The sequence below is a fragment of the Puma concolor genome, chromosome D1 (assembly GCF_028749965.1).
Source record: "Puma concolor isolate L17-30 chromosome D1, mPumCon1.1.hap2, whole genome shotgun sequence".
NCBI lineage: Eukaryota > Metazoa > Chordata > Mammalia > Carnivora > Felidae > Puma > Puma concolor.
Genome location: NC_141676.1, coordinates 47,219,893 through 47,242,780, shown reverse-complemented (window position 1 = coordinate 47,242,780; position 22,888 = coordinate 47,219,893). Strand labels below are relative to the sequence as shown.

The window sequence follows — 22,888 nt, the reverse complement described above, 5'->3', positions numbered from 1 at the left end:
CCACTGCTGGGTCTAGTGGAACAATGGAGAGGCTGCTGGGAGAGGCCCACCAGCGTGCTCAGGATGTGTACATTTGCCAGGCCGGAGCTGGCTCTGTGCCTTGTTACACTAGAGGTCTCCTCTCGATGAAGTAAGGACGGAACCTGTCGTGAGTTAGAAGCCAGGGCTCGTGAGTGCTTTGCGATGATAGGTTTCTATACAGCAGGAGGAAGGGGAGAGGCATTTCTACAAACACTTCCCTGAAGTTCTTGGATAACACAGGGGCACGGCTGTGACCAAGTCCACAGGCACTGGCACCTCTGTCCTTGTTGGAACTGTTCTCAGTCTGATGACTCGTGTTGTGTTTTTCCAAATTTTTGCTGGGGTTTTACTATTCCGCGTGGTGGGAGGAACTTTTGCTTCATTCTTTGTTTGATTCCGAAAGGAAATTCTTGAGGTCGTGATGTGAACACATGCGCAGCCGTGTCATTGCTATTGTCTTCGGCTCAGGGTGGGCCGAGACGCTTTGCGGAATGCTCCACGGAGCCCGAGTGAGCATCTCTCAGAGTGTCCTTTACGGCCATGAAGAGACTGGTTTGAATTACTCTGGTGATACAGGGTGTGCCTGTCAGAAACCTGAGATGTTTGTACGTTCTGAGGCTTTGAACCTTCCTGGTGGGCAGCACCGAGACCCATGGTGGATCCCAGGAGGCACATGCCTCTCGGCCTCCCCAGCATATTCGAGAATGAGTATGAGACACTGGAGTAAAACTGGGGCCAAGAGATATGGGGGGGAGGGGGTTCCCGAGGATGCGCGTAGCCCTGAGTGGAGAGCAGAGGGGCACGGATCCTCTCTTGCAGAGAAAGAGGCGGTCACTACCAGAAAGGTTCACCTGACCAAAGCAAGCAACGATTTGTTCGGGGACGTCCCCTTTTTATTAATGGTTGCCTCATCTTCAATTCCTGTGCCTTTCATGTTATCAGCCTTTTTCCTTTGTCCCCCAGACTAAATTCTCCTTTCTGTCTCTCTCTTTCCAACCTTACACTGTGGCCATCAGTTCGTTTCAGCCTTCCAGTGCTACACCCACTTCTTGGCTGACACACTTCTGCTCTGAGGTGACTGGTTTTCTTGCCGATTTTCAGAGAGTGGTACTAATGCCTAACCCGCTTTCCGCGCCCCGTCCTCCCCGCCGTGGTACTTACTGGTTGTGCTGTGAACGTCTCGCATACTAATGGACTCCTTCCATGGCATGGTGGGTTAACAGCGTGGGGTGGTGCTCCGCTCGGAAGCCATTCTTCATTCTTTTCACCTCTGAGCCGGCTGCCCGGTCTACACCTGGGACATACCCCGCCTCCCTCCGGCTCCCTGTACGGCCTGCATGCGTGCCTTTCCCATTGCGAAGCCACTTACCTCCCTGGGACAGTGACCCCAACTGTGACACCACACAGCAGAGAGGGCTCTTCACCTTTGAAAAGAACTCTTTTATCTAGCAGCCTCTGAAAAAGTACATGCGTACAAGTGTCCTAAATTGATTCTAGTATAAAGATTATTGATCAAAACCATGGGTGACCCTTTCTGGAAGGATGTAAAAAAAAAAAAAAAAAAAAGAAAAGAAAAAGAAGGAGAGAAAAAAAAAAAAAAAATGCTCCCAGGCTTCATCACAAGCCTGACCCATGCTCTGTGTTTCGAGCACACAATCACAATTTTCCTAGCAAATCCCTTCCCTGCTGCAGCCTGCGCTTCAGACACAAGGGCTTTGCTGTGGCTCCTCTTATTGTCCTTGGCTCAGAAAGCCCCAGATGATGCAGAAGCTTCGCTTAGAGCAATCATTGTCACAGGCCAGGGGTGGCTTTGAGAAATGACTCCGTTCAGCCCAAGCCTGAAGCAGCCCGTGTCCACGCCCCCGGGGCTCTGCTCAAAACACATTTCCCACCCCTCCCCCACCCCTGCCGCCTCATTGCCTGCAGCAGCAGGACATTCGAAGTGCTTTTAAAGAGAAACACCGTGCCAAGTACGGTGGAGCTGTTGTGGGCCAGGCCTCAGGGGCTCAGGCTGCAGGTGGTGTCTGTCCTGCATGCGGCCCCGAGCCACGCTGACCTCTCGGCCTGTCTGCACAGCCCCGCATGCTGCGCTGCTCACCGCATCGGTGCAGATTCCAGCCAGTACGAAGTCATTGCTCTTGTCTTGTCTTCTCTTGCAGAGTCTCCCTCCCTTTATAAAATGTCAACCAGAGGGGGCCCTTCTTCCCTCTCGGCCTTCTCTTTAGCTAGCCACCCCCACCCCCGCCCCCATCTCATCGCAGCGCATGTTTGTGACCTTTGGTAGTCATTTACAGTGCCACACGGAACCCTGTATTTTGCACACGGCAAACATTGTTTAGCTTTATTTATGGTATTTGATGCTGTAAATGAAAAATAAATATGGTTCTTTATAAAGCTCATTGTTTCCTCTCTTCTTTGCCGTGGAAGCTGCTCCAACCTCAAACACGGGGCTGGTTTAGGGGGATCCGTCTTCCCTAAACCGCTGGCGGGACCTGCATCTGTGGTGACACGGGACTCTCTGGGGCTGCGCTGGGCACTCTCAAAGGAAATATTACCCAGGGGTAATATTTGGAAAATGTCACCAACGCTCCTGGGCCAGGCTTTGGCGTCTCTTTCTTGAAAGCTCATGGTACTTTTCTGTGCAGATGCTGGGCACAGCTGGGTGAGGGTCGGTGTCACGTCAGCCGTTGGAAACAGATTGTCTTAACAGCTCGTCGCGCCTGTGTCCCCCCATCCAAACCATGGACCAGTAGGAGAGCTTTCCTTAGGAAACTTTCTCTAAGTGAGGCTCCTATGTGACAAAGGTCACTCTTGCAAGTCTTATGCTGGCCCAGCCGAGTGAGAGGTGAGAGGTAAGGAGGAAGGAGCAGACACTGGTTTCAGAACAGCAGCGAACATGGCAAGTATGCTTATCCAGATGGAGAGCCGTTTTGTGATCCCAAGAGACCTCCCCTGTCCCCAGAGGCTCAGGTCCCTCAGTGTCTTAGGCTGCAAAGCTCTGCCTGCAGATCCATTCCGAGGACAGAACCCATGGCAGGCTCTGACCCAATTCCAGGCTGGCCTCCCCGTACGGGAAGGATTCAGAGTCTCACTTGGCTAGTCTGGACCACACCAAGGAAGTCTGGTCCTCAACCTCCCGAGGTTGGGATGCCAGCCGTCACCAGGCTGGATGTAGGTGGGCTTCTGACGCTGGTATGAGCCTCCACCGAAGGGGCATTTCTGGGGCTCTGGGCCTCTGAGCTCAGCTGCTGGCTCCCAGAACTGCCTTCTGAGCTGCCCAGGGTCATGTACTCTTACCCAGGTGAGATATTCTTTCTCTTCCATGGAAGAAAGGGTGTCAGGGACTCAGGTCAGGAGCTAGGGTGGGCAAGTGACTCATTCCTTTATGTATTCATCCATTCAAGTATTTGTTGAACGCGCATCATACCCTGGACATATCTAGGTCCTAGGGAGGCGACAGTGAGCCACACAAAGTCCCTGCCCCTCCCTGTATCGTGGATTATATGTATCTCGGTCTCGTGCACTAGATTTGATTTGTTTTATTTGTACATACACTCACTTGTTTACTTAACTAACATTTACTGAGTATCTACGGTGTGCTGGAAATATCACAAGGGGTGAGGTAGACAAAAGTCCTCATTCTCATGGAACTTTACAGTTTTGCCTTTTTTTTTTTTTTTAACTTAAAGTGGGGTTAAAGCAACATTTTCCAAAGTGTGTCAAGGGAACACTAGTTCCAAGAAGGGCTTTGTGAATCAGGAGCTCCACAGTCACACAGTTTGAGAAATGGTTTATAGCAGTCATGCTGGTCCTCCGAAACCTTGGAGATCCATGAGACTTACTAACATGGTAAAGTGTCTGAGGGGTCCTCCAGTAAAGAAGCTTAATTAACTTTGTTGAAGTGGGCTTTCCCATACCTATCTGAAATGAGTTTTTGTTTGTCTGGGATGGGTTTTTTGTTTTGCATGATACATTCTACATACATGTCGGGTAGAATATTCTTAATCCAGAAACACTGGATTAAAGACTTAAAATTTAAAAAAGGTAAAATAATAGAATTAAATGTTAGAATCAAGAATTGATTAGATTGTGGAATGATAACTTTCTAAGCCTTATTTTGTTTTTTTTTTTTAATTTTTAATATTTATTTATGAGAGAGAGAGAGAGAGAGACAGACTGTGAGCGGGGGAGGAACAGAGAGAGGAAGACACAGAACCCGAAGCAGGCTCCAGGCTCTGAGCTGTCAGCACAGAGCCTGACATGGGGCTTGAACTCAACACTGCGAGATCATGACCTGAGCCAAAGTCAGACGCCCAACTGACTGAGCCACCCAGGTACCCCTTAAATTTTAGTTTGTTTTTTTTCTTTTTAATTTTTTAATGGTGACTTTCTAAGCTTTAGAACCTTGAGAAACACGACACAAATTTGACCGTAAACATTTTAAAAATTAACAGTAAAAATGAAAATATTCAATAGGCAGTCAGACTGAGGGAAAATGTGAATTAGGTGTATAATGAAGGAGTTCATTGCTGTGGCACTTAAAAAGTTGATGCAAAGGAGGTGTTCCCAAGTACCTTGCACAGTGTAGGTGATCAGTTAATATTTGTTGATAAAAGACCAATGATAAATGTGCAAAGGCCATGAATAGACAATTCTCACTCCAGGAAACTTAAAAGGTAAATGCTAAAAAAGAAAGAGCAAGCATTTATAAAAATTACATTCAAAGGAATGTGAATTACCTCATTCCCACTGAATTACTAAAGAAGAAAGTGGTGTAGATTGTAAGCAAAAAAAAAAATAGTCTTGGGTAAAAAGTAAACGAGGACCGTCTTTTCTAGAAAGCAATATGGCAACAATTATTAAGATCCATAAAAGAACTCTGACCTTTTGGCGCAGTAATCCTACCCCAGGGAATTTATCCTAAAGAAATGATCCAGCCAAAGAAACCAATCTCCCCGTAACCTGAATATAAAGTAGAGCAAGTGGGTCAGGCAGAGTGGGTGGGCTGTTCTCCTTTATTTCTGTGAACTCATTCACTTTTACAGCTTTTTCTTTAATCCCTTAAATAAGTAAAAGAAGTGACTGCTGCTTTTACTGCTCCAGGGCCAGCTGTTATTGATTGCGCGTTTCCTCCCTGCTGGGCTTGGGGCCAAGCAGCTCATGGGCAGTCCCTCATTAGCTCTTCACCTCCTTGTGGCCACCTTGAAGGTAACCTTGACATTAAAGGAGCTCTCTGATGCTAGGCAGGTGAGCTAGAGCAACATCTTCAACTGTGAAGGAACAGAGAGTCACCAGGCCCCGGCCAGGAATTAGATGCTGCTCTCAGGGGATCCTTGGCCCTTGGGGAGGTCCTGGAGCTGGCCAAAGACCCAGCCTTGACTCCAGCGCTTTGTATGGACTAGTGGTATCGGACAAGCCCCTCCTGTGAACCGATGCCCCTGGCTTAGGGTTTTGTGGCGGCAGAATCGGTGAACATGCCCAACAGGGCTCTCAGGGCAGCAAGAACTCTCTGGCTGAGTTCTAGATAAGCACCTTCCTGATTTTGCGCAGCAGGGAAGGCCCGAGAGAGACTTTCTTGAGCATTCTGTATCAGCTGGAGCTCAGAGTGTGCCGGACGGGGCATCTTTAGGTTGGAGAATCAACAGAGGTCTCCATTCACCCTGGGCAGCACCCTCTATTTTTCTCCAGTGTTCTGATCTCCCAGCCTTCTTGAAGGCAACTGGTCACCTCCCTCAGACAACCCAGCCTCTGCTGTGGAGCCCCCTTCTTTCCCCTGCCACCTGCCAGCAAGACTGTGGTTTGGCTTAGTGAATTCCTGAGTCTCCGCAAAAAGGGAGCTGGGCTCTAGCCTGGCTCTGGCTGCCTACTTGACATCTCTGCTTAGATTCTACCAAGAGTCTCCAACCTAAATATCCACCTCCCGCTCATAATCTTCCCCTGAACAGACTTTACCCTTGGCCTTCAGTCTCTGGGCACAGCAGTTCCATCTTTCCCCTTGCTTAGCTCAAAGGCTTGGAATCATTCTTGATGGCTCTTTCACTTGGCCTCACATCCAGCCAGAATCTGTCCCCTTGTCGACATCCCCATGCTACCTCCCCAGCCTCAGCCACTGTTCTCTCTTCTGGAGTTACTGCAGTGGCCTCCAACACGGCCTCCTGGGTTCTGCTCAACCTATTTTCAACACAATCCTAGAGTAATCCTTCCAGAGCTTAGATCTGTCCTCTGCTCAGAACTTTCCAGCGGCTTCCCAGCTCACTCAGAGCAAAAACCAGTACATGTAATGGACTCAGATGGCTCTGGATGGTCTGGCCCCTGTTTTCTGACCTCTCCTCCTGCTCTCTCTTGTATACTGTGTCCCAGCCACACTGGCCTCCTTGAACACCAGGCACGTTCTGTCTTAGAGCATTTGCACTGGCTGTTCCCTCTGCCCAGAACACCCTTTAGTATCTGTACAGCTGACCCCACCCTTCATTTAGCTCTTTGTTCCCTTGTCTCCCTCCCAGGGAGGTCTCTCATTAATACTGCAATCCATACCCCCAGCTGTCCTGATTCCCCCCCCACCCCACTTACTAGTCGGGTGTTCACAGAAATGATCACCCATGACCATATCATGTAATTCACTTACTGATTATGGTTATTGCTGATAGATCCTTCCTTGCCAGAACAGAAGCTCCTGGAGGGCAGAGATCTCTGTCTCTTTCGGATACTCCTATAATTCCCACTGGTAGAACAGTGCTTGATGCATACTGGACCCTTGATAAGTTTTTGCAGAACAGATAAAAGCCCTACCTTCTGGGCTGGACCTCAGACCGCAGAGTCTGCTGCTGTCTTGGGCTTGAGAAGGTCTTGCTGGCATCGATTCATGGCTCAGAATGACATGTGACATTGTGTGTTCTGCTGTGTCCACAGAGCCCTTTGATTGGGAGAGGGGAGGTTCGACTTGCATTCTTGCCTTTCGCGGGGGGGGGGGGCGGGTGGTGATCTTCACACAGCATCTCTCACAGAACTGGGTGACCGGTGGGAGCCAGTGTGAGTTTGGCAGCAGAAAGCGGCTCCAGCGAGATCCCCTTGGGTGTCAAGGCCCAGGCCACGGAGCCACACACATCGTCTCCCTCTCCTGGCATTCTGATACAGGAATTGAGGTGGCAGGTCTGAGACAAGAGGTGGGGTGGGGAAGGCTCAGCCCCCGCGCCTGGCATGTGGTTTGCTCAACGTGCCTTTGACCTCCTGAGTCGAGTCATCCTGCAAGTGTCTCTCATTGAGACCACAAGAGGGCAGGCAGCAGGGGGACCAAGGAAGAGGGGTAACCCCCCTCACACACACCTCACCCAGACAAAGAAGCCAACTTCTCAACCTTGGGGGACCTAGCAGTGCCAGAAGATCAGTTCTCACTTCTCCCATTCCCACCCGCATGAGGCCCAGCCAGGCCTGGTACGTCCCTGGGGCTGTGAGGACTTCATCCAGGCCTGGCAGCCATGCCTGCCATTCCCATCTGCCCTGAGGTGAGCTGTGGCGCACCGGGATGGCCTGCCACCCGGCCATGGGGCGTGTGCTGGACGGAAGGCCTGTGGGCCCCAAGGCTGTTTCCCTTCCTGTATCCCTGGGTTGCTGTTAGGGTTCCTACCCAGAAACTTAGAGTTCTCCACCCCCAACGTCATTCAGAGAAACTTGCATGTAGGGTACTGGCTGTGCCCAAAGTTGGAGGCGCAGAGCTGGCCTGACACGGCACCCATCGTGGCGTGAGGAGGAGGAAGAAGAGAATGGAGGTCTGAGGACTAAGGCCCTAAATCTGCTGCTATTAGCAAAAGAAAAGGAGAAAAAGCTGGCTGTGTGGGGGCCCGCTGATCTGCTGGGAAGTTACCACGGGCCCCCTCCCCTCCTGGTCCTGATGGAGGAGACCCTGCTGCTCACACCAGGTTCCGGGTCTGTCCGTAGGCGGCACTCCCCTGCTATCTGACCTCGTGTGCAGGCAAGAGGGCCCCACCGCAGGAGCAGGTCGGCTCTGCTGAGCCGTGAGGATGGAACCCACAGCTGGGGAGTCCTGAGCCCTCCCCCTAGCTGGCTTTTAGTTTACTCGGGCTGGTCTCTGCACAGAGGCTGCTCCCAAGGCCAGGTGGGGCCCTTTGAGTAGTTCTCCCCACCCTGGTTGAGGGCAGCAGAGCGTGGGCCTGTGAGTACACACGTCTGCGCACAAACAGGCTTAGACACTTGGCCTGGGGATGCCTGGCCAGAGTACGGGAGGGCGGGACAGCCACGCCCGAGGCCCAGGGCTCACCATCAGTTTTGCCATTCCCTGAAGACCCTTGGGAACTGGCATTCCTGGGAGTCTACCCTGAGGTGTCACTCTCAGAAGCCTGGATGGCAGCTGTACCGTCTTTAGGCACCTGTGCCTTTATCCTTTAAGGGTACATGCACTGTGAGGGACCCTGGTACTGGCATAGACAACTGTGCCATCCCCTGGCAGTGAGTGGAGGGAAAGCCTGACACAAGCCCCTTCCCAACCCCTCCCCCATCCTGCTGGGGGCTTGTCAGTGTCCCCTCAGTCGTCGCTGTCCACCTTACGAGATGGTGGGGAGACCGCTCTATGCTTAGTGTCCTGGACATTTGCCTGTTTGCTCTGAGACATCCTCCCTGCCCTTCCCCTGCTCTGCTCTGTAGTGAACAGGTGTAATCCCTGCAAACTACATTTCCCAGGCTCCCTGGCAACTGGCTTCCTGTTAGGCCTGACCATTGGGTGCACTAGTGGGAAGGTGGAGGGCGGGATGAAGGGAGAGGCCAGGGTATTTCTCCAATTCTCTGCATCCCGGGCAGTGACTGTGTCTTCCCCGTGGTACTCACTACTGCCTGGCGGCCCTGGCCTTTGGACTCACCGTCTCCTCCCACCGCCCCGTCAGCAGGTGGCTTCCTGCTATTGCTCGTCTCTGGGTTGTCTCCCGATCTGCACTTGGCTTTCCGGCTCATCTGACACCATCGTCATTAGTTTCCTGTAGTAACTTTCCTCTGTTGAACTTTCTGGCTTGAGTTCTGTTTTCCTGACTGGATCCTGATAAACTTAGTTTCGTTGCTCTTTTTAAACTTGGTTCTTCAGAGAGAACAGTGCGCAAGACAGCAGAGGGAGTCTTGCCAAGCCCCGAGCCAGAAGTAGCTCTGGCAGTTAGGAGCTGTGTGACTTTGGACAAAGAAGATAACGCCTGTGAGCCTCAGTTTCCTAATCTGTAAAATGGACTTAATAACAATACACAGGAGAACATGTTGCTTTGCTATCTCCCTGGGTTCTGGGGGAGCGTGGAAGGGTCTCCAGTCTTGGGGAGAAAACAGGAACAATTTCAGCAGCAGAACCAAGGGTCCTCACCCTGACACTGTAGCTGGGGTCTGGCCAGATAAAGGCCTTGGGACTTGGCTGCTGGGGGTGGTGTGTGAGGACAGACACAGCTTGGCTCTGCTGCTGGAGTGTCCTCTATCACCAGGCAGCAGGTGTCTGGCTGGAGCACTGGGAGGAGACTGAAGTGCTCAGCTCTGAGCAGAGCTGCTTTCCTCCAAGAGGCCAGGCGCAGTTGCTCTGGGAGCTGGTGGATCATTCTCACCCCCCACCCTGTGCACCTCCTTCCTTGGCAGCCTCCAGCCCCCCCGGAGTCCTGGATTCTCCCTATGGGAATACATAACTTCAGGCAAAACGTACGACAAGTTGCAGACAGGCCTGGGGGAGGCAGCAGGTGGTCACAGCTGGACCCTCACCTGGGGCTGGCCACTGACACAGCCATTGCGTGTCCCCGTGGCGACTGATCCAGCTGACTCACTGGGGGGCCCTGGCTGAGTTCTTTTCTGGGTGCCACGTTCTTGCACTCATGCAGTGAAGGTGACAGCACCATCCTTGCAAGTCGTCAGGATGTTAGAGATGATGGATGTTGATAATGGCACTCAATATAAGTTGGTGTTACTTTCGTTGTTGCCTTCCATTGCTGATGACTTCCATTGCTGGTACCAGGATGGCTCGAGCTAGGACCACTGGTATGTGCATGCAGATGGGTGTTGTCAGGGAATGAGAGAGGGGTCTAGAAGTAGAAGCTTGAGTGAAGCAGTCTCCTCCTGGGCATAGCACTGAACCCCAGAGACCCAGCTGGAGCCTTTGGCCCAGGCCTTGGAGGGCAGAAGGAGGGCAGAAGGAGGGCAGAAGCCACCTTTGGGGCTTTTTACCTGGATAAGGTGGTAATCAGAGGAATCTCCAGCTTCCTTTTTTCAAAATCCTCACCTCCCAGTGCTCCCAGCCCCTCCACTGTTATCTGGACTCTGTGGTGAGAGATGCTAGCCCTGCTGTCCTGAGGGCTCATCAGTCAGCCATGTCCCCAGCCCTCTAGAAGCTCAGGGAGCTAGCCTAAGGCCTTACACCGTTCCACCCCTCAGCCCTGCTGGCCAGGCCAAAACTCTCTAGAAGGAGGAAGGAGAAAAGCAGACCCCCGGAGCGTTCCTTGTAGGTCTGGGCTGGTCCCCCAGGTGATGTTACCACAGCCTGGCACAGCTTGCCTCCACTGCCTGCAGCTACCTGATCCCCCCAGGCTGCTCTCGGCAACCTCACTCCCCTCTTTTCTGGCTGCGCATGCTCAGCCTTTCGTTCTCCCCCAGGTTATCATAGCCCCTTTCCTAGCCTCCCTCTCCCCTCCTGTTGGGTCCTCCAGTCTACCTTCCACTCAGTAATTAGAGCGATCTTTCTCTGAGGCCAGTCTGGTGATACCAGTCAGCTTCCGACCCTTCAATGGTTACTCTTGGAATGAAATCTACTCTTCATTTTGCCATTCAGGGCCCTTTCTGGTTCAGTGTCCATGCAGTCATTCCCACTGGCTTCTTTTATGTACTCTCCTGCCCTCCAGCCAAACAGGGTTATTTTCTGTTCCCACGCAGATGGCAATACTTTCCCACATTGCTTTTGTTCACAGACGTCCATCCCATGGAGCACCACCTCTCTCTTCTCTGATCAGAACCGACTTGTCCTTAACCCAGCAAAATGGTACCTTAAACCCAGTGTTTATTGTACGGAAGTCCGATCTCCCTCCCCTTCCACCTTGTCCCGCCTTGCTCTCAGACCGTCTACCTGGTAATGCAACTATGTATGAATATGCCTTATCTCCCCTGTGGGACAGGAAAAGAACCTTGAAGGCAGAGAGAGCGTGGCCGATTGGCTTCCAAACCCCGAGCACAGGTCTGGATCAGAGGTGGCCAAGTAGCACCCGTTGACTATGTATAGTCAACCACAATATTTGTGGTTCTGGCTCTGGCACACGCACCTCTACTCAGATAGAAACCAGGTAGACAGTCAGGTCTCTGCTACGGTAATTCTGCGTAACAAGACTTCCAAATCTCAAGGGCTTGTAACATCTATTTTTCCTGCTCACAGGTCTGTGGGTTGGCTGAGTGGCTCTGCTTCAGGCTGCAGGTTTAAGGGTGGCCTGAGCTCCCATGGGATTGGTCGGGCCAGGCTCCAGGCTCGTTTCACGTGCCCACAGCCAGGGACCTAAGCCGAAGGGGCAGCGGCCATCTGGGACAAACTCTTCTCATGGCAAACTAGCAAGAATGTGAGTGGGCTAGCCAAACAGCAAGGCCATTTGAAGCCACTGCTCACGTCACATCTGCTCATTTGCACTGGCCAAAGCAAGTGTCCCAGCCAAGCCTCATGTCAGTTGGACAGGGAAGCACACCTACCTGCCCTAGTAGGAAGGGCCGCAAAATCACAGGACAAAGCATGGCTCTGTTGTGGGGAAGGGGAAAAAAACTGGGAACATACTCCAGCCCAAACTCCCAGAATAAAGGTCACGCACATTGGCGTCCATGGTTCTGTTCTGCTCACAGCCATGCAGACTAGTCCCTGTCCTCTGATGAAATACATGACCATGTGCCGGTGTCTTAACCTCTCTGTGCACCTGCTTTTTTTTTCAGCAGCAAAATGGGGATAATAATACTTGTCTTAGAGGGCTCTGTGAAGTTTAATAGACTTGATACATGTTAAACACTTAAATAGTTCTCCATAAAAGTGCTCAGTAAAAGTAAGCTGCCTCTATTATTACTGCTGCTACTACGATACAGCCAAGCATCCAATTTCACCCCTACTCCCCCTGTGCCTCCCATCCACGGCCACACCTGTGCAGAGGTGTGCCCATGTGTGTGCACAGGCAAGCGTGTCCATATGCAAGGAGTGGCCAACTGACAACCCACTGACCGCATCTGCCTGCACACGTGTTTTTGATTGGCCTATATAATATTTCAAAACATAAAAATAAAAAATGTGTTGAGTTATCTTCACAGATGGTAAACACAGTTATGGAGTAGCTCACCTCTCCCAGGTGGAGGCATGAAGAACCTAGCACTTAGGGGTTGGATGCAGCCAGGGAGGCAGTGAGAGAACGTGTCCCCAGAGCAGGGAGGGGTGAGGGCGGCAGCGGCTGCAGGAGGACCCCAAAGCCTTGTGAATTGGACTTAGCACTAAGGAGGGCATGGGGGAACTTTGAAGCAGTTTGGGAAGTGGCAGAGGCATGGGCAGGATTACAGGGATTGAGAAGCTGGGTGATAGTAGGTGAACAAGTGGAGAAGCGAGTGTAGCCAATTCTCCCAAGATTGGCTGGAAAGGGAGAAGAGGAAGAAGAGTTGGCAAGGGGGGGTGGGCATGGGAATTGGGTTAAAAATAGTTTTCTTAAAATGGGAGAGGCTCCAGCACATGCAAATACTGATGGAAAAGGTCCAATCGAGACAGAAGTCTGGGACACAGGGAAGAGAAGGTAATGACCGCTGGAGGGGGTGGGCGGGGAGGAAGCCAAGTGCAAGTGCGGTGTCGGCCTTAGAAAGGAGAAAGCACATCTGCCCCACTGAGACCAGAGAAGGGGTTGCCCAGCTAGTTCATGGCCAAGATGGAGCTGGGCCTCAGGCTGCCTGTTTTGGTCATTGGTTCACTGATCATTCAACAGGTATTCATCGAGCATCTACTCCTTACCAGCTACAATTCTAGCAAGAAACCAAACAGACAAAGATCACTGCCTATATTCTAGTCATGAGAGAGAGATAATAAAGCAAAATGAATGAGAAAGTTGTAGAGATCATTAGAAGGTGAGACGTGTTGCGAATAAAAATAAAGAGGAATGGAGAACGCTCAGGGTATGTTTGCAGTTAAAATAGGATGACAGGGTAGGCCTCATGGAGAAGGTGCCATCTGACCAAAGACTTGAAGCAGTAAGTGAGCAAGCCTTGCAGGAAGCTGTCCAGGGACAGCATCTCCTGGGAAGAGGCAAGATCGGTGCAAGGGGCCAAGATGGGGGGACATGGTCAGAGCAGAGACAGTGGGGCAGTAGTGGGAGGTGAGGTCACAGGGTCCACTGGAGGGTATTGAACAGGGGAGCATGATCTTATATTTAACAGTGAGTTGGGTGGCTGTTTTAAGAAAACTGAAGGGGGTGCATGATGAGAGGGAAAGTGGGGAGACCTGCAGAGGCTGTTTCTATAATCCAGGCAAGAGATAATGGTGGCTAGGGCCAGGGTGGTAGCAGAGGAGGTGGTGATGGATGACTGGATTCCTGACATATTTTGAAGGTAGAGCCAACCGGATTCACTGATAGCTTGAGTGAAGAATGAAAGAACAAGAGACGTCAAGGATGCCACGAAAACATTTGACTTGAGCAGCTGGAAGGCCAAGGTTGCCATCTACCGAGATGGGGAGGGCTGTGGGGGAAAGCAGGACTGGGGAGCAGTGGGGGTGAAGAACTCCACTTGGACATGAGCTTGATGTGTCTGCTAGACATCCACTTGGAGGTGCCAAGTAAGCAGTGGGATATATAAGTCTAGATTCAGGGGAAATGACTAGGCTGGAAATATAAATGGAGGTATGAGTCATTGTTATCTGGGGTTATTTGAACCCAGGAGACCAGATGAGATTATCACTGGCATGAGTGTAGGTAAAAGAAGAGATTCAAAAACAGCCCTGGAGCCTTCCAGTATCCCCCAGGTCAGGGGGAAAAGGTGGAACTAGCACAGAAACAAGGAGAGAAGGAGACAGCCAGTGAGGGGAAGGGAACGAGGCTGTGCTATCCTGAAAGCTGAGAGGAGAGCTGCTTCTAGAAGGAGGGAATGATTTGCTGCGTCAAATGCTGCTGATACGTCAAGACAAGAATTAAGAAGTTGCCACTGGGATCAGCAGCATGTTGGACACTGTGATTTTGACAATAGCAGTCCAGAGGCTGGTGGGCCTGAGGTGGGCCCTTCAAACATTTCAGGACCCTCCTGTGGGATTAAGCGAGATAGATATGTGCATTCATGCCCTATACACAAAGGTGTGCTCTAAATGCCGGGGCACCTGCTGGGCTAAGTGGTGGGAATCCCACGATGGTACAGAGGACAAGAAGGTCAGTCTTGGAGTGTCCAAGTAGACGTAAGTCCTGCTGCCCTGCCTACCCCCTGCCCCCAGCAGGGTTCCCAAGCTTCTGGACGGGGGAGCAGGTACCCTGCAGGGCCTGTTTATTCACGCCATCTCTCTAGACCCTCTTCTCCTCCCAGCAGATGAGCCAACCTCCCCCAAGAAGCCCAAGAGTGTTCTGGAGCCAGAGCCCAGTGATGTGGAAGGTGGAGCCATCTCTCTCCTGCCTTCTGAGTGGACCTCAGTGAGGATCAGCCCTGGGGAGGACGTAGTTGGACAAGACATGATGGCTGTGTGTGTGCTGGTCAACAGTGATGACAGCAGGTATGCTCAGGCTGCTGCAGGCTGGGGACAGAAGAGGGACTGGACAAGGAGGACAGCATTTAGAGGCTGGCCTTCTCTCCATTCACTGGCAGTGTGGCCTCTCTATACCTCTATGTGCTCATCCCTAAAATGGGGACAATTATAACACCTGTCTCATGGACAGTTGTAAGAATCTAACAATTAATATATGGAAAGTGTATGGAATAATGCCTGGCACATCATAAGCACTGTTAAGTGTTAGCAGTTGCTATTTTCTCAGAGAAGGGACAGGCTCTGGCCCCACTGTCTTCTCTCCAAAAGGCAATTGTCATGATGGCTGCATCACGGGGTGCCGAGTGGGTGTCACCGTCACAGTAAAATGTAAGATGGCAATGCATGGTGATGGGGAGGCTAGGCTGGGGACTGGAAGAGGCATGAGAAGTGAATCTCTGCTGCCCTAGAGGCGTATTTCTCAGAATGCCATCCTTCCCACCAATACCAGAACCACGCAGAGTGGTCGTTAGGAGTGCAGACTCCAGGCCTCCCCGGGATGCTGAATTCATTCAGGAGGTCAACCAGCAATATGTACTGATTGTTCATTATGTTCTAGACTCTGAGGGCATAGCAGTCACCAACATAAGACAAAGGCCTTGCTCTCACAGGGCTTTCTTTCAAATTGGGTAGACAGCCAGCAAACAAGCAAATAGTTAACAGGAAAAATATCTCATATGTTCCTGCTAGAAGGATAAAATAAGAATGTATGACAGAAAGTGACTTGTCAGCTACTTTAGAATAGGTGGCCAGAAAAGGTCTCTTCTATCAGTTATCTATTCTCACAATCATGCTGAATAACGAAACACTCCAAAGGTTGGGGCGTCAAACAACCACTGTTTATTACACTTAGGATTTTGTAAGCTAGCAGGCTCAGCCCTGCAGTTCTTCTGGTCTCAGTGAGCTCCCTTGTGAATTTGGGCCAGCAGGGTCCCACTTGCTTCTGGAGCATGGCTAACTGTCGGCTGGGGTTCCAGGGGACTGTTGGCCATGGGTCTTTCCTCCTCCAACAGGCAGCCCAAGCTTATTCACATTGTCCCATGAGAAAGCAGAATGTGCAAAGTCTCTTGAGGTCTTGGCTACCCCTATCACATTAAAATGGCCACAGCAAGTCACAAGGCCAGCCAGGATTCAAGGGGTAGGGAAATTGGCTCCACCATTATGGGAGGAGCTACAAAGGTCCATTGAAAAAGGGTGTGGATCCAGGAGGGGGATGATTGCAACTGTTTTTTGCCAACAATCTACCACAGCCTCCATGAGGAGGTGACATTCAAGCTGAGAATTGTTGACAAGAAGGGACCACCATGTGAAGACTGAGAGAAGTGGCATCCAAGCAGTGGGACGCTAGCACATAGACCTCTGGGTGAGTGTGGCCCAGTGTCTTCTGATGTGGCTGGCATACAATGAGGGGAAGGAGAGTACGATACCCGAAAGTAAGGCAGGAGTAAGGTTTAGTAAGACAGGGCACGGAGTTCAAATTTTATTCTAGGTCTAATTGAAAGCCATTAGGTAACTCTTAAGTCAGAAAGAGACATCTTATTTCCAATATCCAAAGATCAGCAGGCCTTGGTATGGAAAATGCATGGAGCAGAGATAGGTAGGAGCAGATGTAGGGAGGCCAGGTGGGAGCCTGTGGCTCCAGTAGGAGATGAGAAACTTGGGCCACAGTCAGGAGCAGAGGAGAAGATATGCTGATGGACTGAATGTGAGGGTAAGAGAGAGTTGAAGGGTGGCTCCCAGACTTTGATCTGAGGGACTGGATGAAAGGTGCCATTGTTTCTAGAGTAGCCTTGAGGAGGAGAAGATATCAGGGAAGATGCAGGTTTGTGGAGAAAAGAGTTCTGTTTTGGACCTGGTCGGGGAGTGGGGGGGTTGAGATGTCTATCAGAAGTCTTCATGCAGATATCAAGCAAGCAGGAGAACAGAGAAGTGTCTGGGAGGCAGGGCTGAAGACCATGATTTCGGGGCCAGTGGCATATGGAGCCTATGAAACCAAGGATGCCGATGAGTTACCTGTGGAGTAAGAATATCTTCTCACAGATAAAGAATTGCTGAGCCTGGAGGAGAGCCCCAGGACATTTGAACAATCACTGGGCAAGCAGAGAAGGGGCTGGCAAAACCCACAGGAAGGAGAGAAACTAACGGAGGCTGCGTTGTGGAAGCTGAGAGGAGAAAGGAGAAGTTTCGAGAAGGAGGGGGTGGCTCACTGTTTCGGACGAGAATGGAGAATTGACCTCTGGATTTTCCAACAAGAGGATCAGAAACCTGATTGGAGTAGATGTGGGAGGGATGTGAGGAGAGAAAATGGATACTGCAGTGTAGATAACTATTCATGAGGTCTGGTGTCTTCTGACTCTTGAAAGGAAGATACATTTTAGTAAGTCCCACAGGTGATTGTGACACATGTCTGCATGAGAGCCACTGCCTTGGAGTGCCCTTGGTGATCACTGAGGTGAGAAGGAAGGTCCTGCCCCAGTTCTCACAGCCTTCTGGGCCTCAATTAGACTGGACCATGTCCATCGTAAGAGGCAGAAACCCAACTCAGCCCAGCCTAATTAACAAAGCAAATACTTCGGTTCCTTTAACTGGGAAGTCCAAAGGTAGTTCTCTCTCCAGGCAAGGTTGGAACCAGAAACTCAAACAACCACTCTCCACTGCTGCCCCTCTTACAGCGGATTTACAACCATCCCCAGAGAGGCTGTATCCGCATGTGGAACTCTCAGCTGCTGAGGGCCTCAGCCCACATCCATCCGTCCATGCCCATGTTCCAAGATCTCAAGGTAGACCTCCAATGGGTACGGTTCACTTTGCATTGCACCTCTGGGACTAATCTGTGAAGAGCACTGAGCTGCCATGACCGGCATGCTTGGGCACCAGGATGGTTGGAGAGTCCACCAGGGCACACAGATGGAGAAGGAGCAGCGCCCCAAGGGACACACACAGGCTGGACTTATATACATAAATACAAGTGGTCATTAAATTCACAGCCCTACAGGTTTGTGCCTCCCCCAAGCCCCAGGCGGGGGCGGGGATGGGGGGTAGGGACTGTGTTTTTGCTATCCCTGCTGCCTAAGGATACCCTGCTTCTACTTTTCTGCCTCTTGAATTCCTGCCAGTCATTCAAGACCCAGAAAAATACTCTCCCTCCAACCCACTAGTCCTCTCTTTCCCCCATCAATTCCCACAGGACACAAGCAGCATTGAAATGCCTGAAGGTTTAGGCTCAGGTCCTAAATGATAAGCTCATCTTACCCCGGAGAACCAAGGAATCCTGCTCAAGGATCCTGAACGTAGGAAGACCCACCTTCGTGCAAGCACATCGGCATATATTTGCTGGGCTTCGTCCTGCTTGGGTCCGTGCTTATATTTGTTGGCTAGGGCCCCAGAAAGTACCACAGCCAGGGCGGCTTAAACAACAGAGATGTACTCTCTCGTAGTTCTGGACGCCAGAGATCCAAGATCAATGCGTTGGCAGGCTTGTTGGTTCCTTCTGAGAGCCGTGAGGGGGAATGGTCTGTTCCAGGGCCCTCTCCTCAGTTTGAGGACGGCTGGCTTCATGTGCACATGGTGTTTCCCATCTATGCCTGTGTCCAAATCTCTTCTTGAAGGACATCAGTCATAGTGGATGAGGGTCCACCCTAATGACCTCATTTGAACTCAATTGCCTCTTTATAGACCCTATATCTACATGCAGTCACATTCTGAGGCATGAGGGGGTTAGGACTTCATATGAAGGTGGGACGGGGGGCGATAACCACGCCTGAGGTAACTACACCACTGTCTTCCCCCAGAGCCCCGTGGTCTGTTGGCCGCACTGATGGGCAGGACATGCAGTGGGCCTGGGGGGTGAACTATTGGGCCCTCCGCTTACCCACTGTCTCCCCTTGTTCCTCCAGCTCTGAGGCAGAGCCAGACTGCAGTGGCAGCGAGGCCTCCAGTGCAGAGCCCCGTGAGGAAAGGCCCCGGCGGCCAGAGCCCCCACCCCTACCGCAGCCCCTCACCAGGCACAGCTCCCTGAGGGAGGCCCCGACCAGAGAAGTCTCTCCACACCGCCCTGAGGAGCCCCAAGCTGTTCAAGGTGAGCAGACAGCCCGCCTGGGTGGGAGCCAGGCTTGCTTGATCCTGGGGCACAGGGAGGGAGCGGAGACCCCCCCCCCCCGGCCTCTGTTTCCTCACGGAGAATGAGGGACCAGTAGGCCCAGCCCTCAGGCTCAGAGGCAGTGAGGCCAGGGTATATGTGGGGGTGAGGGGACTGGACCCAGGCCCAGCCTCTTGCTCCATAAGAAGCTTTGGAATCTCAAGTGGGGTGTATGGCAGAGGGGCCTGACTGACTGGCTGCGGTGTGTCCCGGGCTGGCAGAGATAAGGGGGGCCCCGGCACCCTCTCGCCTGGAGCAGTTTCCTCTTTGATATCTCTTTAGGGCGTTCCATAGCCCCACTAGAGAAAGATGTGGCTCAGTGCATGGACCACAGCCATCTGGGTGGCAACAGCTTCCCTGGGGCCCCCTGGGGACAGCACAGGGCCATCAGCCGTGCTTGGGACACGTGGCATGCACTAAAACTTGACCTGCACAGGAATAAATACACTCTCACTAAGTACCTGTTTGGTTTTCCCAAACATGGATGGCCCCATGGCATTCTCAGGACGACCCCGCTGGGGTCAGTAAGCTCACCATTTTACCTGTGAGCAAACACACTGTGTTTTCCCTAGGTCTCACGGCTGGTAATCGGTGTGGCTCCGTGCTGGGGCCCTCCGCACCCTAAAAAGTCGTTGCCTTTAGCAGCCCAGCTTGTGTTAATAAAGGTGGCCTTGAATTGAATGTTTTGATTCAGTCAACAGTAACTTGTGACCTTGGGGCTGGGAAGAAGCAGGCTCACAGAAGCTTCCCACCTGAGGCACCAACAGCTTCACTGCCCTGGGAGAGCGGGTACTCAGCTTGTCCTGCACACCCCTCTGGTGGCCGAGAGCAGAACTTCCGCCTGGACCGAGAAACAATCTCCCAAGGCTTGGTTTCATAGGAAAACCCGAGCTGTGGCCAGCCTCCTGGAAGTTCTGGATTTACCCTCCCCTGTGAGCCTTTTTAAAAAAGGGCACATTGGGGCGCCTGGGTGGCTCAGTGGGTTAAGTGTCCAACTTCAGCTCAGGTCGTGATCTCTCAGTTTGTGAGTTCAAGCCCTGCGTCCGACTCCGGGCTGACAGCTCAGAACCTGGAGCCTACTTCAGATTCTGTGTCTCCTTCTCTCTCTCTGCCCCTCCCCCACTTATGCTCGGTCTCTCTCTCTCTCTCTCTCTCTCTCTCTCTCTCTCTCTCTCTCTCCCTCTCTCTCCCCCCCCAAAATAAACATTAAAAAAAACTTTTAAGTTTTTAAAAGTTTTTTTTAAATAAAATAAGACAAATTGTCATCAGGACGTATTTGTTAAAAACCACTGTGGTGCCGTCCAAAAGGCTAAGCATATGCAGGGGACAGAGTGCTAGCTGTGCTGTGCCCAGCTGACTGCAGACTGCCTCTGTCTGGTTATGTGTGGCCTCTGTCTCCTCTCCCTGGGCTCCGGCCTCCTCCTTTATAGACATGAAGCCTGCCTGCCTTTCATCCCCTCCCTCCATTTTCTCCTCTCTCCTCAGTTGCCAGGGGATTTTAGGCAAGTTATAAAAAAGACATAATACAAAATTACATGTCACTCTCTATAAAAGATAAATCCCCAAGGTCAAGGTTAACAAAACCAGTTTAGGAGTTAGAGACTCCAGCGAGGCAGGCTGTAGTCCTAAACGGTTGCTCTAGTGGGATCATGAATTTGATTCTGAGTTTTCTGGCAGCCAGAGTTTGAAAGGAAACACAATTATTATTCATAATAATATTCATAATTCAAAACAATGTATTGGCTTGTAGCACGTTTCAGATCTGGTACCACTTTTCCTAATGCTTCACTCTGTAGAAATTGTCCAGCTCATGTTATTTTTTTTTTTTTCAACGTTTATTTATTTTTGGGACAGAGAGAGACAGAGCATGAACGGGGGAGGGGCAGAGAGAGAGGGAGACACAGAATCGGAAACAGGCTCCAGGCTCTGAGCCGTCAGCCCAGAGCCTGATGCGGGGCTCAAACCCACAGACCACGAGATCGTGACCTGGCTGAAGTCGGACGCTTAACCGACTGCGCCACCCAGGCGCCCCCAGCTCATGTTAAATAGATGGCATCGAGGGATTCAGGAGTCCCTGTCTTGAGCGAGGCTGTCTCGTGCAACAGCCCTGGCTGGCAGGTGAGGGCATGGTGGCAAAACATGGCTCAGCAGGAACACTTCTTCCAAGGGGACAGGGCTGCATCAAGTCAACAAGGCAGTGTGGCCAACGCATTTTGTTTCTGACAGTCTAGTTTGATTCCAGAATGAAATACAGAGTAGACAGAGAAGTGGATAGACGGCATGACGTCCAGGCAATCTTTTATTGATTTCGCCTCCATGCATCATGTTTTTGATCGTTGCTAGGCAGACCACATTGTAAGGTTAAGGTCTCTGGTACCATCGAAGTGTGGTGTTTTGTGTTGCTAGTTATGGTGAGTCTGTTATTTTGCGAGATAATGTAGGGTTGTTATGTTGTGCATGTTAATGGAGCTTCATGAATCACAATGTTCCCTTGGATAAATGGCTCAGAGCTGAGCTGAGGGAATGCCAAACAAAGCCGAGATACTGCTTTAAGAAGACTCCTGGTTTGCACACCTATGCCCATCCGGCGTTATTTACAATTGCCAAAGGGGGAAATGCCCCCAAATTCAACAACAGGTGACCAGATAAACAAAGTGTGTGATATTCATATAATGGAATGTTACTCAGTGTTAAAAAGGAATGAAATTCTGACACGCTGCCACATGGATGAACCTAAGCCAGACTCAAAAGGACAAACATTGTATGATTCCACTTCTACGAGGTCCCTAGAATAGCCGGATTCATAGAGAGAGAAAGCAGAATGGTGATGACTGAAGGGGGTGGGGCGGATAGGAGTGTGGGGAGTGACAGCTTAATGAGTGTCAGTTTGGGATGTAGAAAAAGTTCTGGAAATGGATGGTGACGATGGTTACACACTGTGAATGTCCCTAAGGCCCCTGAGCTGTAGACTTTAAAATGGTTAAAGTGGTAACTTTATGTTACATATATTTTACCACAATTTAGAGGAAGACTTCTGGGACTACCTTGGCTCATCAAGGAACCTATTGTATCTTCAAAGTTCTTCAGCATAGAGCCTGACCAAGATGATGGCCTGATATAGAATTTAAGCCTGGGTGGCTCAGTCGGTTAAGCATCTGACTTCAGCTCAGGTCATGATCTTGCGGTTTGTGAGTTCGAGTGCCGCGTCGGGCTCTGTGCTGATAGCTCAGAGCCTGGAGCCTGCTTCAGATTCTGTGCGTGTGTGTGTCTCTCTCTGCCCCTCCCTGTTCATGTTCTGCCTCTCTCTCTCAAAAATAAATAATAAAACATTAAAAAAAAATGTAAGCCCTGTGTTATCGAGGTTCAGTGGAAAATGTGCAGTAACGTTCCCCTAAGACACCTAGTTCAGTGGTTCTTAAAAATCTTGTTTGAAAGGCAGATACCTAGGTCACCACCTTCAAGAGATTCAGATTCAGTGGATCTCAGTGAATCAAGAGATTCAGATTCAGTGGAGTAGAGCCAAGTGTCTGCATTTTGTGTAAGTGCCCCAGCTGCTCCCATGCAGGAGGGCCACGACCTACACGTTGGGGAATCACAGAGGAGCAGCTCGAGAGAGCCTGTCTGCATAAGTGTGTTGTAAAATGCACACCTAGACAATTAAATGAATCAATCAAGTGTATTAGGTTTTGGGCATGAGCTAATTGGAACTGGGGGTGGGGGGGGCAGACTGCCCCAAATTATTCTGGCTTAGAAAAGTTGGTATTTATCCATTTTTTTCTGACAATAATTTGACGACAGGATGGCCCAGCGACCTATGGAAGATACTACCCGTTTGTAACAATAAAATGATATCATTCACACCATATGACAAAATACTTACCCTTATTCCTTTTGTAGCAACTCAGGCACTAAGATCTCCAAAAGTGCTCCCTTAAAATAAATATAAATAAAATATAAACTGGGGGCGCCTGGGTGGCTCAGTTGGT

General features: G+C 50.9%; 1 protein-coding gene across 15 annotated transcripts in view; it reads left to right on the top strand.

Moving 5' to 3' along the window:
* MICAL2 (microtubule associated monooxygenase, calponin and LIM domain containing 2) overlaps positions 1-22,888 on the top strand; it is a 221,932-nt gene that overhangs the window by 140,288 nt on the left and 58,756 nt on the right. For 10 of the 15 annotated variants that reach the window (XM_086677964.1, XM_086677963.1, XM_086677961.1 and 7 more), the window contains 2 exons: positions 14,551-14,734; positions 18,661-18,842. In XM_086677964.1, coding sequence (XP_086534090.1) covers positions 14,551-14,734; positions 18,661-18,842 — 366 coding nt within the window. Of the gene's footprint in view, positions 1-1,037; positions 2,421-14,550; positions 14,735-18,660; positions 18,843-22,888 lie in introns of those variants that run through there. The other 5 variants (XM_086677958.1, XM_086677956.1, XM_025927894.2 and 2 more) reach the window with 3 other exon arrangements.